Here is a 17,174-nt window from a genome sequence, read left to right as displayed (position 1 = left end):
TGCTGGAACATTTTAGAATATATTATTGACATCACTGCCATCTTACCCCTAAATACCTTAGGAAGTATCTGCAGAAAATAAGGATGTTCTCCCACATAACCACAATATGAGTATCATACCCAAGAAAATTAATAATACTTCATTTAAGACATCTAATACACAACTCATATTAAACTTTCCACAACTGTCCCCAAATATTTTTTTCAAAACTGATTCCATCAAAGTTTATGGTTTATATTTGACTATACTCTTAAGTTTCTTTTACTCTAGAACAAAATCCCCCTTTCTTTTCATTTAATAACTAGTTATATTAGATTTATTTATATTATATTAGATATAATAATAATTTATATATTATAAATTATATAATATAATTTATATTAGATTAGATTATATAAACTTTTTTGTTTGTTTGTTTTATAAAATAAAAGGTAATTTTTTTTTTCGGTTGTGATTCCTCTTTACTTCTCATTTTATATTTTTTTCCCCCAATTATTTTTATTAGTTGGAGGCTAATTACTTTACAATATTGTAGTGGTTTTTGCCATACAGTGACATGAATCAGCCATGGATTTACATGTGTTCCCCATCCTGAACCCCCCTCCCACCTCCCTCCCCATTCCATCCCTCTGGGTCATCCCAGTGCACCAGCCCCGAGCATTTGTCTCATGCATCCAACCTGGAGTGGTGATCTGTTTCACACTTGATAATATACATGTTTCAATGCTGTTCTCTCAGATCATCCCACCCTCGCCTTCTCCCATAGAGTTCAAAAGTTTGTTCTATATATCTGTGTCTCTTTTTCTGTCTTGCATATAGGGTTATGGTTACCATCTTTCTAAATTCCATATATATGCGTTAGTATACTGTATTGGTGTTTATCTTTCTGGCTTACTTCACTCTGTATAATGGGCTCCAGTTTTATCCACCTCATTTGAACTGATTCAAATGTATTCTTTTTAATGGCTGAGTAATATTCCATGGTGTATATGTACCACAGCTTTCTTATCCATTTGTCTGCTGATGGGCATCTAGGTTGCTTCCATGTCCTGGCTATTATAAACAGTGCTGCGATGAACATTGGGGTGTACGTGTCTCTTTCAGATCTGGTTTCCTCAGTGTGTATGCTATATAAACATTTTTTTAATGTTTCAGGTGTATAGCATTATAATTCAACATTTGTTTATACTACAGAGTGAAAATCACAAGTCTAATTACCATCCATCACCATAAAGTTAACTTGCTTCATCCATTTCACCCACCCCCTCAACTTATTTCCCCTCTAATAGCCATTGATCTGTTCTGTTTTTCTGTTTGTACATATATACAATGGAATATTACTCAGCCATAAAAAATGAAAGAATGCCATTTGCAGCAACATGGATGGACCAAGAGACTGTCATACTGACTGAAGTAAGCTAGACAGAGGAGAATTACATGATGTTGCTAATACATGGAATCTTTAAAAAGTTGTACAAAATAGAAATAGAGGTACAGATGTAAAAATCAATCTGATGGTTACCAGGAGAGAAAGAACAGAAGGGATAAGTTGGGAGATTGGGACTGACATAAACTTACTATTATACAAAAAACACATAATTAATAAGGACCTGCTGTATAACACAGAAGTCCACTTAATACACTGTATACCTCTACCTGTATGCGAGAAAAGAGTGGCTATATGTGTATGTATAACTGATTCACTTAGCTGGACAACAGAAAGCAACACATTGTAAATCAACTATACTCTAATAAAAATTTTAAAAAAATAATTAGTGATGTTGAATATCTTTTCATGTCCCTGTTGACCAGCTGCATAATCTTCTTTGGAAAAAATATTTATTCAAATCCTCTGCCCATTTTTTGATTGGGATGTTTGTATGAGTTTTATATATATATATAAAATGTGTGTGTGTGTGTATATATATATATCCAATACTTTGGATATATTAACCCCTTATCATTATCAGCAGTATGATTTGCAAATATCTTCTCCCATTCAGTAGGTTGCTTTTTCATTTTGATGGTGGTTTCCTTTACTGTCTAGAAGCTTTGCAGTTTGATGTAGTTCCATTTGTTTGTGTTTTTGTTTCCCCTGCCTTTGAAGTCAGATCCACAAAAACATCACTAAGACTGATGTCAATGAGGTTATCACCTATGTTTTCTTCTAGAGACTTTATGGTTTTAGGTTTTACAGTCAAGACTTTAATGCTTTTTCAGTTAATTTTTGTGTTAGGGTAGGAAGTGGCTTAGTTTCATTCTTTTGCATGTAGGTGCCCATCTTTTCCAACTCCATTTATTGAAAAAACAAGTCTTTATCCATTGTATGTTCTTCATTCCTATGTCATAAATTAATTGTCCTTATATGTGTGGATTTATTTCTGAGTTCTCAATTCTGCTCCATTGATCTATCTTTTTTTGTATCAGTACTATACTGTTTTGATTACTGTAGCGTTAAAGTATAATTTGAAATCAGGGCATGTGGTATCTCCAGCTTTGTTCTGTTTTCTCAAGATTGTTTGGTGGGGATAGAGTCAAGTGGCAGAGTAGGAGGACATGGAGTTCGCACCTCCTCATAAGTAGGGCACCTACTAGGCACTGGAGGGGGACCTCAGACACCTAAGAGGATGGGAGAAATTCCTATGCAACCAGGCCAGAGGTCAGGCCTGAGGTCCTGTGGTAGCAGCATAGAGTCCAAGCTGCTGGACTAACAGAGAACTTCAGGTGCCAGGGGATATTAACCAGTGTGAGATTTCCTAGAGGGCCTCATCACAGCACCAAGACCCAGCTCCACCTAACTGTCTGTAAACTCTACTGCTGGACACCTCAGGCCAAGTAACCAGTAAGACAGGAGCACAGCTCCACCCATCATGAGACTGGCTATTTGGAATCTTTTGTGGTTCCATACAAATTTTAGAATTGTTTTCTCTAATTCTGTGAAACATGCTATTAGAATTTTGATAGGGATTGTGCTGAATCTGTAGATTGCTTTGGGTTTTAACAATAAAGGCATACTTTGGAGATAGCATGAGTTTAGCTCCAGATCACCATAGTAAGGTGAAAATCACAATAAAGCAAGTCATACAAATTGTTCTTTAAAAGTTATTTACACTACAGTATAGTCTATTAAGTGTACAATAGCATTATATCTAAATAAATGTACATACCTCAATCAAAAATATTTTATTGCTGAAAAATGCTAACCATCATCTGGCTTTCAGCAAGTCATAACCTTCTGGCTAGTGGAGAGTCTTGCCTCAGTGTTGATGGATGCTGAATGACCATGGTGGTAGTTGATAAAGGTTGGGGTAGCTATGGTGATTTCTTAAAACAAGGCAGCTATGAAGTTTACCACATTAATTGACTCATCCTTTCATGAGTGATTTCTCTGTAGCATGCAATGCTCTTTGATAACATTTTACCCACAGCAGAACTTCTTTCAAAATTGGAGTCAATCCTCTTAAAGTCTGATGCTACTTTATCAACTAAGTTTAGTAATATTCTCAAGCCTTGGTTGTCATTTTAACAGTCTTCACAGTTATCATCACCAGGAGTAGATTCTATCTCAAGAAACCATATACCTTGCTCACCCATAAGTAGCAACTCCTCATTCATTAGTTTTATCATGCTGCTGCTGCTGCTGCTGCTAAGTCGCTTCAGTCGTGTCCGACTCTGTGCGACCCCATAGATGGCAGCCCACCAGACTCTGCTATCCCTGGGATTCTCCAGGCAAGAACACTGGAGTGGGTTGCCATTGCCTTCTCCAAGTTTTATCATGAGATAGCAGCAATTCAGTCGTATCTTTAGGCTCCACTTCTAATTCTAGTTCTATTGCTATTTCTACCACATCCACAGTTAACTTCTCCACTGAAGTCTTGAGCTCCTCAAAGTTACCCAGGAGGGTTCATAAATTTATTCCAAACTCCTATTAATGATATTTTGACCTCTTCCCATGAATCATGCATGTTCTTACTGGCATCTAGAATGGTAAATCCTTAAAAAACTGGAAATAGAACTGCCATATGACCCAGCAATCCCACTTCTGGGCATACACACTGAGGAAACCAGATCTGAAAGAGACACGTGCACCCCAATGTTCATTGCAGCACTGTTTATAATAGCCAGGACATGGAAGCAACCTAGATGCCCATCAGCAGATGAATGGATAAGGAAGCTGTGGTACATATACACCATGGAATATTACTCAGCCGTTAAAAAGAATTCATTTGAACCAGTCCTAATGAGATGGATGAAACTGGAGCCCCTTATACAGAGTGAAGTAAGCCAGAAAGATAAAGAACATTACAGCATACTAACGCATATATATGGAATTTAGAAAGATAGTAACGATAACCCTATATGCAAAACAGAAAAAGAGACACAGAAATACAGAACAGACTATTGAACTCTGTGGGAGAATGTGAGGGTGGGATATTTCAAAAGAACAGCATGTATACTATCTATGGTGAAACAGATCCCCAGCCCAGGTGGGATGCATGAGACAAGTGCTCGGGCCTGGTGCACTGGGAAGACCCAGAGGAATCGGGTGGAGAGGGAGGTGGGAGGGGGGATTGGGATGGGGAATACGTGTAAATCTATGGCTGATTCATATCAATGTATGACAAAACCCACTGAAATGTTGTGAAGTAATTAGCCTCCAACTAATAAAAAATTAAATAAATAGAATGGTAAATCATTTCCAGAAGGTTTTCAATTTACTTTGCCCAGATTCATAGAGGAATCACTATCTATAGCAGCCACAACCCTATGAAATGTATTTCCTAAATAATAACTTTAAAGCTGAAATTACTCCTTGATCCATGGACTGCAGAATGAATGTTGTGTTAGCAGGCATGAAGACAACATTAATCTCATTCTACATCTTCATTAGGATTCTAAAATGACTAGATACATTGTCAATGAGCAGTGATATTTTGAAAGGAATGTGTTATTCTGAGCAGTAGGTCTCAACAATAGGCTTAAAATATTCAGTAGACCATGTTATAACAGGTATAGGGGCACCCAGGCTTTGTTGTTCCACTTACAGAGTACAGGCAGAATAGATTTAGCATAATTCTTAAGGGCCCTATTATTTTCAGAATGGTAAATGAGCACTGGCTTCAACTTCAATTTGCTGGCTGCATCAGCCCTATCTTTGAAGTTCTGAAGTCAGGCATTCACTGATTTCTCGTCTTTAGTTATGAAAGACCTAGATGGTGTCTTCTTCCAAAATAAGGCTGTTTCATCTACATTGAAAATCTGTTGTTTAGTGTAGTTACTTTTAATTATTATCTTAGCTAGATGTTCTGTATAACTTGCTGCAGCTTCTACACCAGCACTTGCTGCTTTACCTCGCACTTTTATATTCTGAAGATGATTTCATCAACCACTACTATGATCAGTGAGCAGCCATCAGTATCCCTGCTCACAGTGGCAGAGAAGACGAGTGCTTAGAGAAAGGCACAAATAATCTTTTGAAATGTTGTTTACTCCAGCTTCTTGGAAACCTGTCTCTAATTCATGACAGAAACTGGGGCCATTATAAGAAAGGGGGATTTAACAATCATTCAAGAGTATTAGAGTAGTTTCAGCAAAAATATAAAATAAAATATAAAACTTTTAGGGAAAAAGTAAGGAAGTTGGGATCCACTAGGAAAATGAGTAATAATTAAGCCTCCAGAAACAATTATCAATATAATAACTACCTATGTCTTAGTTACCTATTTAAAAATGATGAGGCTGGGGTCATACACAAAAAAAGAAATAGCCCAGAGTGTGCTCTTCATTCCTCACAAATCTCAACGTTAGAGAGCCCAGTCAACACTGGTCAAATCCACTTGTTCCTTAAGAGAGATTACACTCTTATTAACACTGAAGTCCTTTCATGGCCTACTTTGCCTAAGGAAGAGAAACTAGAGAGCAGACTGCTCTTTACGTCATTACACGCTGAGCCCTCTCAGCCACTCTGTGAACTCAACAATCTCTTCTTCTCTTCCCTAGGATCTTGCCCAAATGAAATCCCCAATTTTGAGAATTACCACAAAAACTTTAATTTCCTTCTAATACGTTAAGGAAATATATATAATGGCATAACAAGACTCTGTAATCTAGAAATTGTTTTTTATCTCTAGCTCTCTGATAAAAGTTTTAACAGATAAAGTGAGTAAAGAAATCAGATATGATTTTTCAGTGCCTACATTGCTTATAAAAACATCTATCTATCTGTATTTACATTTCTAGAAAAAGGAAAACTATGCACAAAACTATTGCTAATTTACTACAAAGCAGCAAGTAAAAGTCTAATCTGGTGGCAAATATCCCCACCGTCTGGAGCTTGTGATTGCTCTACCTAAAAACAACACACAACCTTGAATTGATGGCTCAGTTATGATCATAAAGCCCATCCTTTCTCTCTGAGTAAGAGAGGGGTGTAAATTTTTATTGTTCTCTGTTAATTTCCCCAAATCCAAAAACTCAGATTCAGATTCATTCCTTACCCTGCAGTGTCATTCCTCATGGACCCAAGAAAGTAGCCGAAAGGAGATCTAAACTCCAATTTTACTATCAATTTCAGAAAGCAAAATATATAATCATCTTTAATCAACTTCACATATAAAATATATCAGTGTAACAACAAAAAACAAGAAAGGTGTTTGGTAGGAGCACACCAGGTACAAAAAAATTAGTACAGCTGAAGACCAGATATTAACTCTGAATTTAAGAGCAAAAGTTTTCTCAATCTGTTCATGAATAACTTTAGTTTAATTTAACAGTTGGGCTTCCCTGGTGTCTCAGATGGTAAAGAATCCTCCTGCAATGCAGTAGACCCAGGTTCGATCCCTGAGTCAAAGAAGATCCCCTAGAGAAGGGAATGGCTATCTATTCCAGTATTCTCGCCTGGAGAGTTCCATGAACAGAGGAGAAACTACTAACTAACCACTAGAATGAACCAAATAATTCCTAAATAACACAAATTTCAAAAAAACAAAGAAGTCCTAATTCTTTGTGTTTCAAGGTAAACTAGACTCTTCTATTCTTCCCTGTAGAACTCCAGGCACCTACCTGGCAGGCTACACTCCTTGGGGTCGCAAAGAGCTGGACATGACTAAGCGACTAACGTGTGTACCACCATAAACTATCTATGCTTGACTGAGAGCACATTTGCTCCCAAAAGTTTGATGAACTTGAAACTATTGTATTCTAGGTATTCTCAGGACACTGGCAGTAAAAATTAGATTAAAAAAAAAACACACAAATTTGATTAAATTATAATCAAAGCAAAAGTTTACAAAATAATTTCTATTCATTTTATTAAATAGGGTTTCCCATTTTCTAGGGCACTAGTGAAATATAAAGAAGATAGATGACATACATAAATATTCATTTCTAATTTTCACCTGATTTTACAACTTTTATCGGCAAAAATCTGTAATTCATACTTCGGATTTGAAGATGTGGTTTACACAGAGATATTACTATTGAACTTAATTTGCATCACTTAGAAAAATAATGCCTAGAGATCATGGAACTATTGCAATGCCAAAATAATACTTAAAAGGTTAATATTATAAAAAATAAATATGTCATCACATTGAAATCTACACTAACAAAAGAAATAATAGCTTGAAGTTGTTCGTCTTTTAAAAAGTTACATTTCTCTTGGAAAGCAAGGAAAAGTTCTTACTGCAGAGGACAAACAGTGGGATAATTTACATATGAAGGTAATTAAGGCATATTCATTAGATGTGTTCCAAAAAGATTAGATACGTTCATGGAAGGAACAAAGTAGGGTCTTTCCTGCTTAGTGTAGGTGGATTGACTCAGTAATCAAAGAGAGCCCTTATAATCTCATCTCCAAATAAATAGTGGTACCAGAATTTGCCATGTTAAGTTGACTTTATGGCAAGTAACCCTCTTCAAATTAAACTAAGAAGGTTGATCTGGAAGAGTGCAAACACAACCCCAGCTTTCTCCTCCCAAAACAAAATGCCATAATATTCACAACCATCTTATTCATGCTGATCTAGAAGGACTTTAAGATTCATATCTCATTCTAATCTTGAAAAAGTTCAAACTGGTCATGTAAATAGTTAACTGCATGCTATACATACACAGGTATATTTCTTTCCATGCCATTCTGCTTAGAAGTATTATAGAAGTGTGCAGATTTCATTATTCAAGTTATGGTATTTCATTACAGTGATGTATCCAAGTCGTCACTGGGCAAGAAGGAATTCTGCACAAGAAAATGTGCATTAATCAGAATCACCTATGGACTGAAATGTGTTTGTGAAGTTCTGCTTTAGTCAGAAAATTACCGGTGTCCTAAGATCAGCTTCCAATGATAAATACTGACCAGTTTTAACAAGAAGCTTACTTTTTAAATCTTCTGCTATATTCGAATGTTATTTAAACCCATCAAGAAAATAAAACCTGAGGAGAATAGGCCTGTTCAATCAAGCTCTTCTGTTAGACTAGATTATAGCAGATTTTCTATTAGTAATCAATTAGATTTTAAATAATTATCCAAAAGTGACTTTTCCTAAGTGTCTGGAAATGCTATAAGGCCTAAGCTACACTCTGGTCATGAAGGAATATTTGCTAATGGATAATGGATAGGAAAAAATCAAACCAAAGAAGCAGCACTAACATCACTATGAGGTGTACACCTACAGCATATTGGTGAAAGAAATGAAAACAAAATATTTATGACACATAAAGGGATGACACAAAAATAAAGCAAATTTGAGGAATATTGGCTGAATCCCAGAAAATATAAGCCTTATGAACATGAAGGAATGCTGCAAATTGTAAGTGAATGTTGATGATGGAGTTCATTAAGAGATTCATGTTACAGTCAGAGCTCTGCAAACCCGTCACTGGATCTTATACAGTCTCAAAGATTAACATAAAAATAAACATAGCATATCTCAACTCCTTGAAAACATTATATACACACAATTTTATTATACTGAAAAAAAAATATACCAGGGTCTGATTTTCCTTGAACTATCAAAATACAAAAGAAATCCAAAACACAGATGTAGCAAAGTACTGGGTTTTTATATTTTGGCAGGTGCTCAATATGCAGCCCACATAATCACACGTTAATGACTGGAGTGTGTTAATCAGCATGCATACCTGATTCCCTTCTTGCCCAAGGGGGGAAAAGCCAGCTATTCCAGAGCATGTCAATGTTTCTACTTTTGATAAAGATTTTGATAATAGCTAAGTAAGAAAACTTTCCCAAAAAGTATATTTAGAAAGATGTATTGATAATCATCTTGTTTAAATGAATCACTTTAGGAAAGTTTTTTTTTAATATACTTTAAAAAATTTATTTATTTTTTAAAAGAAGGATAATTGCTTTATGGTATTAAATATATATATATATATATATATAGTTTTTTTTGAAGTGAAAAAGAGGGACGGTGGCCCCTTTTATTTTATTTGTTTTCCATTTATTTTTATTAGTTGGAGGCTAATTACTTTACAATATTTTAATAGCAGGAATGAAACAGTGTATTTAAACAAGGTGTGCATACATAAAGGTGATCAATGTTAACACATTGATCTAGACAGCATTAGTTGTCTATTTCACTATTCACACCATGACATAAAATATAGCTTTATTTTTTGGTCCAAACTGTAAGTAAATTTCGGTCATTATGTTTCTGAGATGCATTTAAAGATGGACAATACTGTGTGCTAATACAGTTTCATAGTCTCAATAAAAGTGAGGAAATAAATTTTGAGTGCTACCTACTACCTTAAGTTACTAAATCTTACCAAAAGCATGACAATTCAAGTTTTAAAAATCTTTTAAAAGGTTAACAAAATTAGAAACCTTCTAAAAGTCTAAAAGTCTGTCACAATATAAAGCATGACTGGAAAGGATTAAATCCTCACTCAAAGTTCCTAGACTATGTTATCATGTAATGGCAACAGCTCCATTCTAGAAAAGGTACAAAATCCACACCAGAATTTTTATGACTCAAAATGAACTATATAGAATACTTCAGAGTTGATTAGCAACTTCACTGAACTGAAAGCAAGAAAGACAGAGAGGAGAAATTGTTTGCAAGCAGGGAAGTATTCTTCCCAACAGTTATTTATTAAATATCTCAATATGCCTATTATTTTCTTTAAATTGCAACTAAGGATTTATTGACATCTTTTATTTATAGTGGAAAATTACTTTTAAAACTTATCTAGGAAATAAAACTTTCAGGAATTTAAGTAGGTCTCAAAAATAAGGAATTCTGATATCTGGACCTGAGGGTCCAGTATGACTATTTCTACCTAATTAGACTAGTAATTAAAAGCCAAATGCATATAATCCCATTTGTCTTAAGCTATACAACATGAGAATGCATCCAAGTGTACAGGTACACATGCATGCAGGAGGTCCCACTTACAATCCTGTCACTTTGGGGACCTTATAAGAGATAATGTTGGTATCTAGACCACATTCCCATAACCTACCCCAGAAGTTTGTAAACAGCTCCTTGTTAGGCAAAAAGCTTCTGTCCTCACAAGGAACACTCTTGGTGCAGGAGCATTGCCTAACCCTTCCCCACACCCTGGGTCTCACCAACTTTACTTTGTGTTATAAAATATTATTGACTAAATTTCTACCTAAGTGTATATTACATAAAATATTCTACTCACCCTCTGTGTGAATCTTGTCATCTTCAGACTCTGTGGAACTCTTCAAAGAAGGACCTCCCTAACTGCCCCCTCCTTCACTCATCATCAAACTCTCACCTGCACTACTGCAACAGTTTTCTTAATAAGTGCCCTTGTTTCTGGTGTCATCTCTTGCAATCCATTCTGTACACAGCAGCTAATATGATCTTTTCAAAATATAATAAATCAAATCATGGCAGTGTCCTACTTAAAATCTTCCAGTGGCTTCCTCCTTCACGTAAAGTAAACCAAACACCTCACTGTAGCCTATGATACCCCATAGTACTGGCCATCTTCCTGCCTCCTAGATTTGATATCATACCATTCTCTCCCTCGCCCATTCCACTCCAGACACTCTGCTGTTTCCTGTTGCTCCATGCTGGTTTTACGAGGTTCAATTACAATGTATAACAAATACGATCCACTGAAGAGAATTACAAGTTTCACTTAACTGCATAACAACTACTCTGGATTTAATTTACTTGAATGTAGAATGAGGCAAAGTGTTTATTAAATTTTACTCTAACCACAGTTACCCTACCCCACATTCTCTATATATAGGTTTGCAAGACTGTCCAGAAACCTAAAATCCTTCTATTGTTTTCCTTTGCTTGGTTGAGAAAACTTGGTCAGTGATATGATCCTTGGGATATAAGTCATTACAGGTCTGATGTTACACTTGTTATACATTACTGAATCTATCAAATGAAAAGGGAGCACAAAAGGGAATTTCCAAATGCAGCTGCTATTTCCCAATTGTTAAATGCTTTTATTATACCATATAAGTACACAGCTGGGAAACACCATAGAGTGGGAGCTAAAACAAAATATTTTGGCTTCCAGACATTCAGAATACACAAAGGCTCCAGTGGAAAGTAATGATTGATATCAGAAGAGAATGAAAGTTTGAAAACATTTCCAGCAAATATGATTTCTTTTATGCTAATATAACATATTTGTATATTTAAACTAGCTTATGCTACCATAAATCCCACTTAACATAAATTTGGTAATCAAATTATTAATATCTATTTTCTGACAAAATATTAGATCATAAAACTTTGAGACTAACTCACCAAATCAATTTTGCACTTGCTAATATACAAAAAATTTTACTAAGAAAAATGTAAAGAGTGCTCTAAAGAAGTAAAATCTGAACTGTATTATTTCTGCCTCAACCTGTATTTTCCAGTGTAGTTATTTTGATTTGTCCATAAGTATATCTGGCATAAAAGCTAAAATATATCTTGAACCCATCCCTTCTCTTTATCTGATCTGCCTCCACACTAATCCAAGCCACCATCATCTCTACCTGGATTTCTCAAATAGCTTTCCAGCAGATCTCCCTCCTTTCACTCTGTCTCCCTCCCATCTATTCATAGTACAGTCAGAAATTCTCTTTTTGAAGTTCTTAAACACTTCAAGGGCTTCCTATTCTGCTTAGAATCAAATCTCACTTCCATAAAGTTATCTATTAATATAAGATCTTGTTGGATAACTGGTCCCAAACAATCTTTCCAACCATATCTTTTCTTCACCCTATGCAAGGAAAATAAATCTTCCAGTGGGTCTAATTGGATAATGATGATCCCCTTTGAATCTAAAGTTGGTCTAGAACAGCTCAGCTCAGTTCAGTCGCTCAGTCGTGTCCGACTCTTTGCGACCCCATGGATAGCAGCACGCCAGGCCTCCCTGTCCATCACCAACTCCCAGAGCTTACTCAAACTCATGTTAGTCTAGTCCAATTCTCTATTTCTCACCTACTGCTTCAGAGTACTAATTGTGACTGAGAAATCATCTGAAAAAGAAAAATGTCTGCCTCCATAAATTATGAAATTAAGTCTTTGAACTAGTTTTGAGACAATAGAGCAAGAATTTTTAAATATGTTATTAAAGGCATTTTTAAACATTGCATTTTAAAATTTTTTATTAAGGGATAAAACTTTCCTTCATTTCCCACTTAAAATATTTTTCATTAATTTAACCAAGAGTTAAGACATGTAAAACAGGGTTTAAAATTCCTAATCTAATAAAATATGTTAAGATTTCAGTCAGTTATAAATGCTAAAAAAATTGAATACTTTTGCTTTAAACTAGATAAGTAATGTCACTTATTATGGTGCCTGTTTTAAAGGTTACAGGTAGAACTTAACATAAGAAAGTAGGCTAACACATTGCATGTATTTGATGCTGTTTCTACCTTTAGGGCAAGCTCCTGCAGTCTGACTGAATGATACTCAGGAACTTTGCATGTCCTTTTGAAATTAATATGTAGGCATCTAAGTGAGAAAAGCTTTATTATTAATCAAGAATGACTGTTAAAAATGATAAATACTTGCATTTCCTTGCTGAAGCTGTATTCACTCTATGACCTCATTCACATAGATATGTTTGCTTATTATAATTTTTCCATATTAATACACAGCACACTTTATTGGATCATACCTATTTTGTGTTATTATTAAGTTCACTATCTTAAACACAGAGAACAGAGAATAAGATAACCAAATATTCCTCAAAATTAAACTAAATCCCTTTTGGCAAGTCGACATAATAATGGACAAAAACTAAACCACAAATCATTTTTCAATTTTTCCCACTAACTAGTAGTATATTAATAATAGACATGGCGGCTGTTTTCATGTGCTGTGCTGTGGTTAGTCACTCAGTCATGTCCGACTCTTTGTGACCCCCTGGACTGTAGCCCACCAGGCTTCTCTTTCCATGGGGATTCTCCAGGCAAGAATACTGGAGTGGGTTGCCATGCCCTCATCCAGGGGATCTTCCCAATCCAGGAATCAAACCCAGGTCTCCCACACTGCAGGTGGATTCTTTACCATCTGAGCCACCAGGGCCTGAACACAAATAACTCTAATGCTACAGATTTTGAGCTTTCTCTAAAACACATATTTGTAATGAGCCCATAATAACAGACACATTTAGGGACAGTGGCCAGATTTTAAAAGCTCACCATTCTTTGCTGAGACGACAGAACACTGTCCCAGTCAGCATCCTGTTGAATGGTATTGACAAGTGTTGGTAGCTCCTCAGAGTGAGGTTTGTTGTGCATTATGGGGTGCAGAGGCAGATGGGAGGCCACATGTTGATCACTGCCCTCTTCCTTTTCCCTTGAGGTCAAATCTTGGGTCATTGCTTCCTCTCCATCAGCTGTACAGGCAAATGGAGAGGTGGCTTGCTTGGAAGACATTCTTCTACAAAACAAGGAACAGCATGGAGTTTTAAAAGGACTGTCAATGACAAAAGAATAAACCATCACTTATATTTGACTAATTCAGAAAAAAAGGAAAGTTCTCTAACTTCAGAAATATTTATGATCTAATCTAAATCACTGAAAAAGAATTCTTAGCTTATCTGTTCCACTTTCCTCTTCGCTTTTAACTCAGCAAACTTCCCAGTAATTGCTGTACATTTTTTTCTTTACCAATCCACAAATGAAATTATTATGGAATGAGTTTTCATAATGTATACTATATGTATGTGTGCATTTTTCCTCTCAGTTCTCCCAACTAGATTATTAAGAGTAATTCAGTTGATGGCTAGAAAAAAAAAAAAAAGAATAGAAAAAATGAAAAAAAGAATGAAAAGATAAACAGCAGATGAACCAGTTGGGAGGATGAATTTACAAGCATCCAAATTTCTCTTATGCTTTACATAGAAACAAAGGAAGTCTATGTAAGAAAATATAACCAGGAGAGTAAGTAATCTATGATGGAAATCCTAAACAAACTTGGTCCAGACATCTTTAGCTTACACCTTATGTTAATGAGTACTAGGTCTAACACTGACTAGTGCCAATCTGATCTTTTTGTAAAGACCTTCAGGGTGTCTCAACTGCTATAACTAAACTTTTAAGTGATATATGGATTGAGTGGCTGATGGTGCTAGATTAGTCTTAAGGAAATTTTGTGACATCTTAATTGAGTACATGAAATAACTATGCCTCTGTTTTATATTAGAAAGCATATATAAGATTCAAAGCATTTACTATGAGCATAGTAAAATGCCTGAGTGCTTGCATGCTAAGTCGTTTCAGTCATGTCTGACTCTTTGCAACCCCACAGATTGTAGCCCACCAGGCTCCTCTGTCCTCTCCACGCAAGAATACTAGAGTGGATTGCCATGTCCTCCTCCGGAGGATCTTCTCTACTCAGGGACCAAACCCTTGTCTCAGGCATCTCCTGCATTGGCAGATGGTGTTCTTTACCACTAGCACCATCTGGGAAGCCCAGTAAAGTGCCTACTACGCATACTATTTTCAAAACTCCAAAAACAATTACTGAACATTCTCTATGTATCTACAAGTAAACATCGACTACAGTCAGCACAAGGTCTCCTTTCTGTACTTTCATATACAATAACAAGTCGTGATTATTAAACAGAATTTCAAATCTTTTAAAATATTTCTTTATCAAGATGATTGTCTCAGCTATTATGCCTAGAAATAAAGTCACTAAAAGTTTATAACTTAAAAGAAGAGGCAACTGAACATTTTTCTAAAACTTTACGATGTTTTTGTTTTATAGCTTATTTAGCTCTAAAATTGCTGTGTAATGAAAGGAATAAAATCTCCACCTTAATTGCTCTTTAACATTAATTGATTTCATACCATTTTTTAAAAAATGCACAAATCAGTTAACATAGGAAACCACATGAGCATTTTTCAAATTAGCAAATCATTAACTTGCTAGTACTGTTTCTACAGACAAATAAATACTGATTAAAGGGTCTAGAAATCTGAGATTAACAGTTAAATTTACAAATCTGTCACATGCTTTCATGAATATTGCAGTGAAGGAAATATCAAGTGCAAAGAAAAATAATTAAGTTAATTCCAATTTAAACAGTAGTTTTTATGTAGCAGCCCATGTTTCACATAGGATTTAACAGCTAATGCTAAATTTCTCACAATTAATGAGGGGGCTCAGATTTAGTATCCTACAGTGAAAAAAATTAATATAAGATCAGCTAATCTAATTATGCACAGTTCTAAATAAAAGTATTACAGGCTTTTGAAGTGCTTTGAAATACATTAAAATGCTGATACCTACTTTATTAATCATTCTATAAATGGTAAAAAATAATCTATTAGAATTGATACTAAAAAATAATATGGAGAAAAGAAAGTACAGAAGTATATCTATGTTTTCTTTGAGGAGAAAAAAATGAAATGTTCTAAAGAGTACTATATCAAAGAATTAGTTAAGACTATCCTTGACTAATTTCTTTCAATACTCACAAATGGAGAAATGTATATAAACTTATAGAAAATGATACTGCAGGATGTTTCTCGGTATACAGGAATCATCTAGAACTTATTTCACTAGCCTCATAATCACTATAGTAAAACCAGGAAAATTATAACTGTTCTGCAAGTTTATCAAGAGCTTGCCATTAACAAGAGTGTTTTCATAGTTCAGATAATAACAGTACCAATAATGTAATCATTCACATTAAAGACAAAAGAATGAATTTACTGCTGCTTTTTAAAACAGCTAAATACAATTGAAAGTCATAATCCAAAACTCAGAGTGACTTTAGTTCCCCAATAAACATCCTCTTATTATAAAGTGACTTGGCTCCTTCCAATAGCAATATCTGTGATTGTTGGTTTAGTATAAATTAATCACAACACAAAACCCAAAATGAAAAGTCTCTTAAGAATAATTTCAACTATAAACTGCACCAATGAACAATAGTGCACAATCCTAATTAAACACAACCATGCAGCTGTAAAAATAGACGAAATCTGTCCAAAGCCATGGGTTGAGTTTAAAGGCTGGTTTGTTAGAGTGTTTTCTTAAGGAAGGCTGGGCCCTCAGTCTTAATCAGCCAATAAATTATTTCCTGCAATTACATTAAATAGAAAATTATCTTCAAATGGGGAGTGTTAATTGAAAATCAAAATTCAGAGGGAAGTTTAGAAATTACACGCTGAATACAATTAGTGAGGAAAGGCTTCACCTCTACTTCATCAACAGTCTTCTGGTGATTCCTCCAGTGACCATTCAGGAAAGCTACCAATTTATAACATCACACAATCTGTGTTTTATTTTGCACCTACAAATACAAATGTGTATCAGGGTTGCAAATAAAATATAGGCTGCCAACAAAAAGCAATATTAAATCTGACTGTTCATCCTCAGTTCACAACCTCATTAAGGGACAAGGAGGAGAAATGGATAGACCATAATAGTTAACAACCGAGAAAGGCTTACTCAACTTCAAAATCCCTCCCTTTAGGAAAGAAATTAACATTTTTTGTTCTAAGAATACTTTTCCATATCACATTTTATTTAATTTCTTGTGTTTCTGTAGTTCTTAATATGTTGTTAGCAGAGAAAAAAGGTGATTCTTGTTCTTTTAGCTAGATATTGCCTCACTGTAGACATTTCCTTTTGAAAAAATTGTTGGGCTTGTTTCAGGTTTGGCTTCTACTGATAGTTTTGTTAAAGCTTTTTGTTTTA

The 17,174-nt window shown here is 35.1% G+C and overlaps 1 protein-coding gene across 29 annotated transcripts in view; it reads right to left on the bottom strand.

Moving 5' to 3' along the window:
• Positions 1-17,174, bottom strand: part of SOX6 (SRY-box transcription factor 6) — a 672,686-nt gene that overhangs the window by 369,879 nt on the left and 285,633 nt on the right. For 28 of the 29 annotated variants that reach the window (XM_043481411.1, XM_043481400.1, XM_043481410.1 and 25 more), the window contains one exon: positions 13,661-13,901. In XM_043481411.1, the coding sequence (XP_043337346.1) occupies positions 13,661-13,897 (237 nt within the window). In that variant the 5' untranslated portion in view covers positions 13,898-13,901. Of the gene's footprint in view, positions 1-13,660; positions 13,902-16,671; positions 16,768-17,174 lie in introns of all 29 variants that reach the window. The other variant, XM_043481420.1, reaches the window with a different exon arrangement.

This window comes from Cervus canadensis, chromosome 11 (assembly GCF_019320065.1).
Source record: "Cervus canadensis isolate Bull #8, Minnesota chromosome 11, ASM1932006v1, whole genome shotgun sequence".
Taxonomy (NCBI): domain Eukaryota; kingdom Metazoa; phylum Chordata; class Mammalia; order Artiodactyla; family Cervidae; genus Cervus; species Cervus canadensis.
This window is presented reverse-complemented; position numbering and strand designations above follow the sequence as displayed.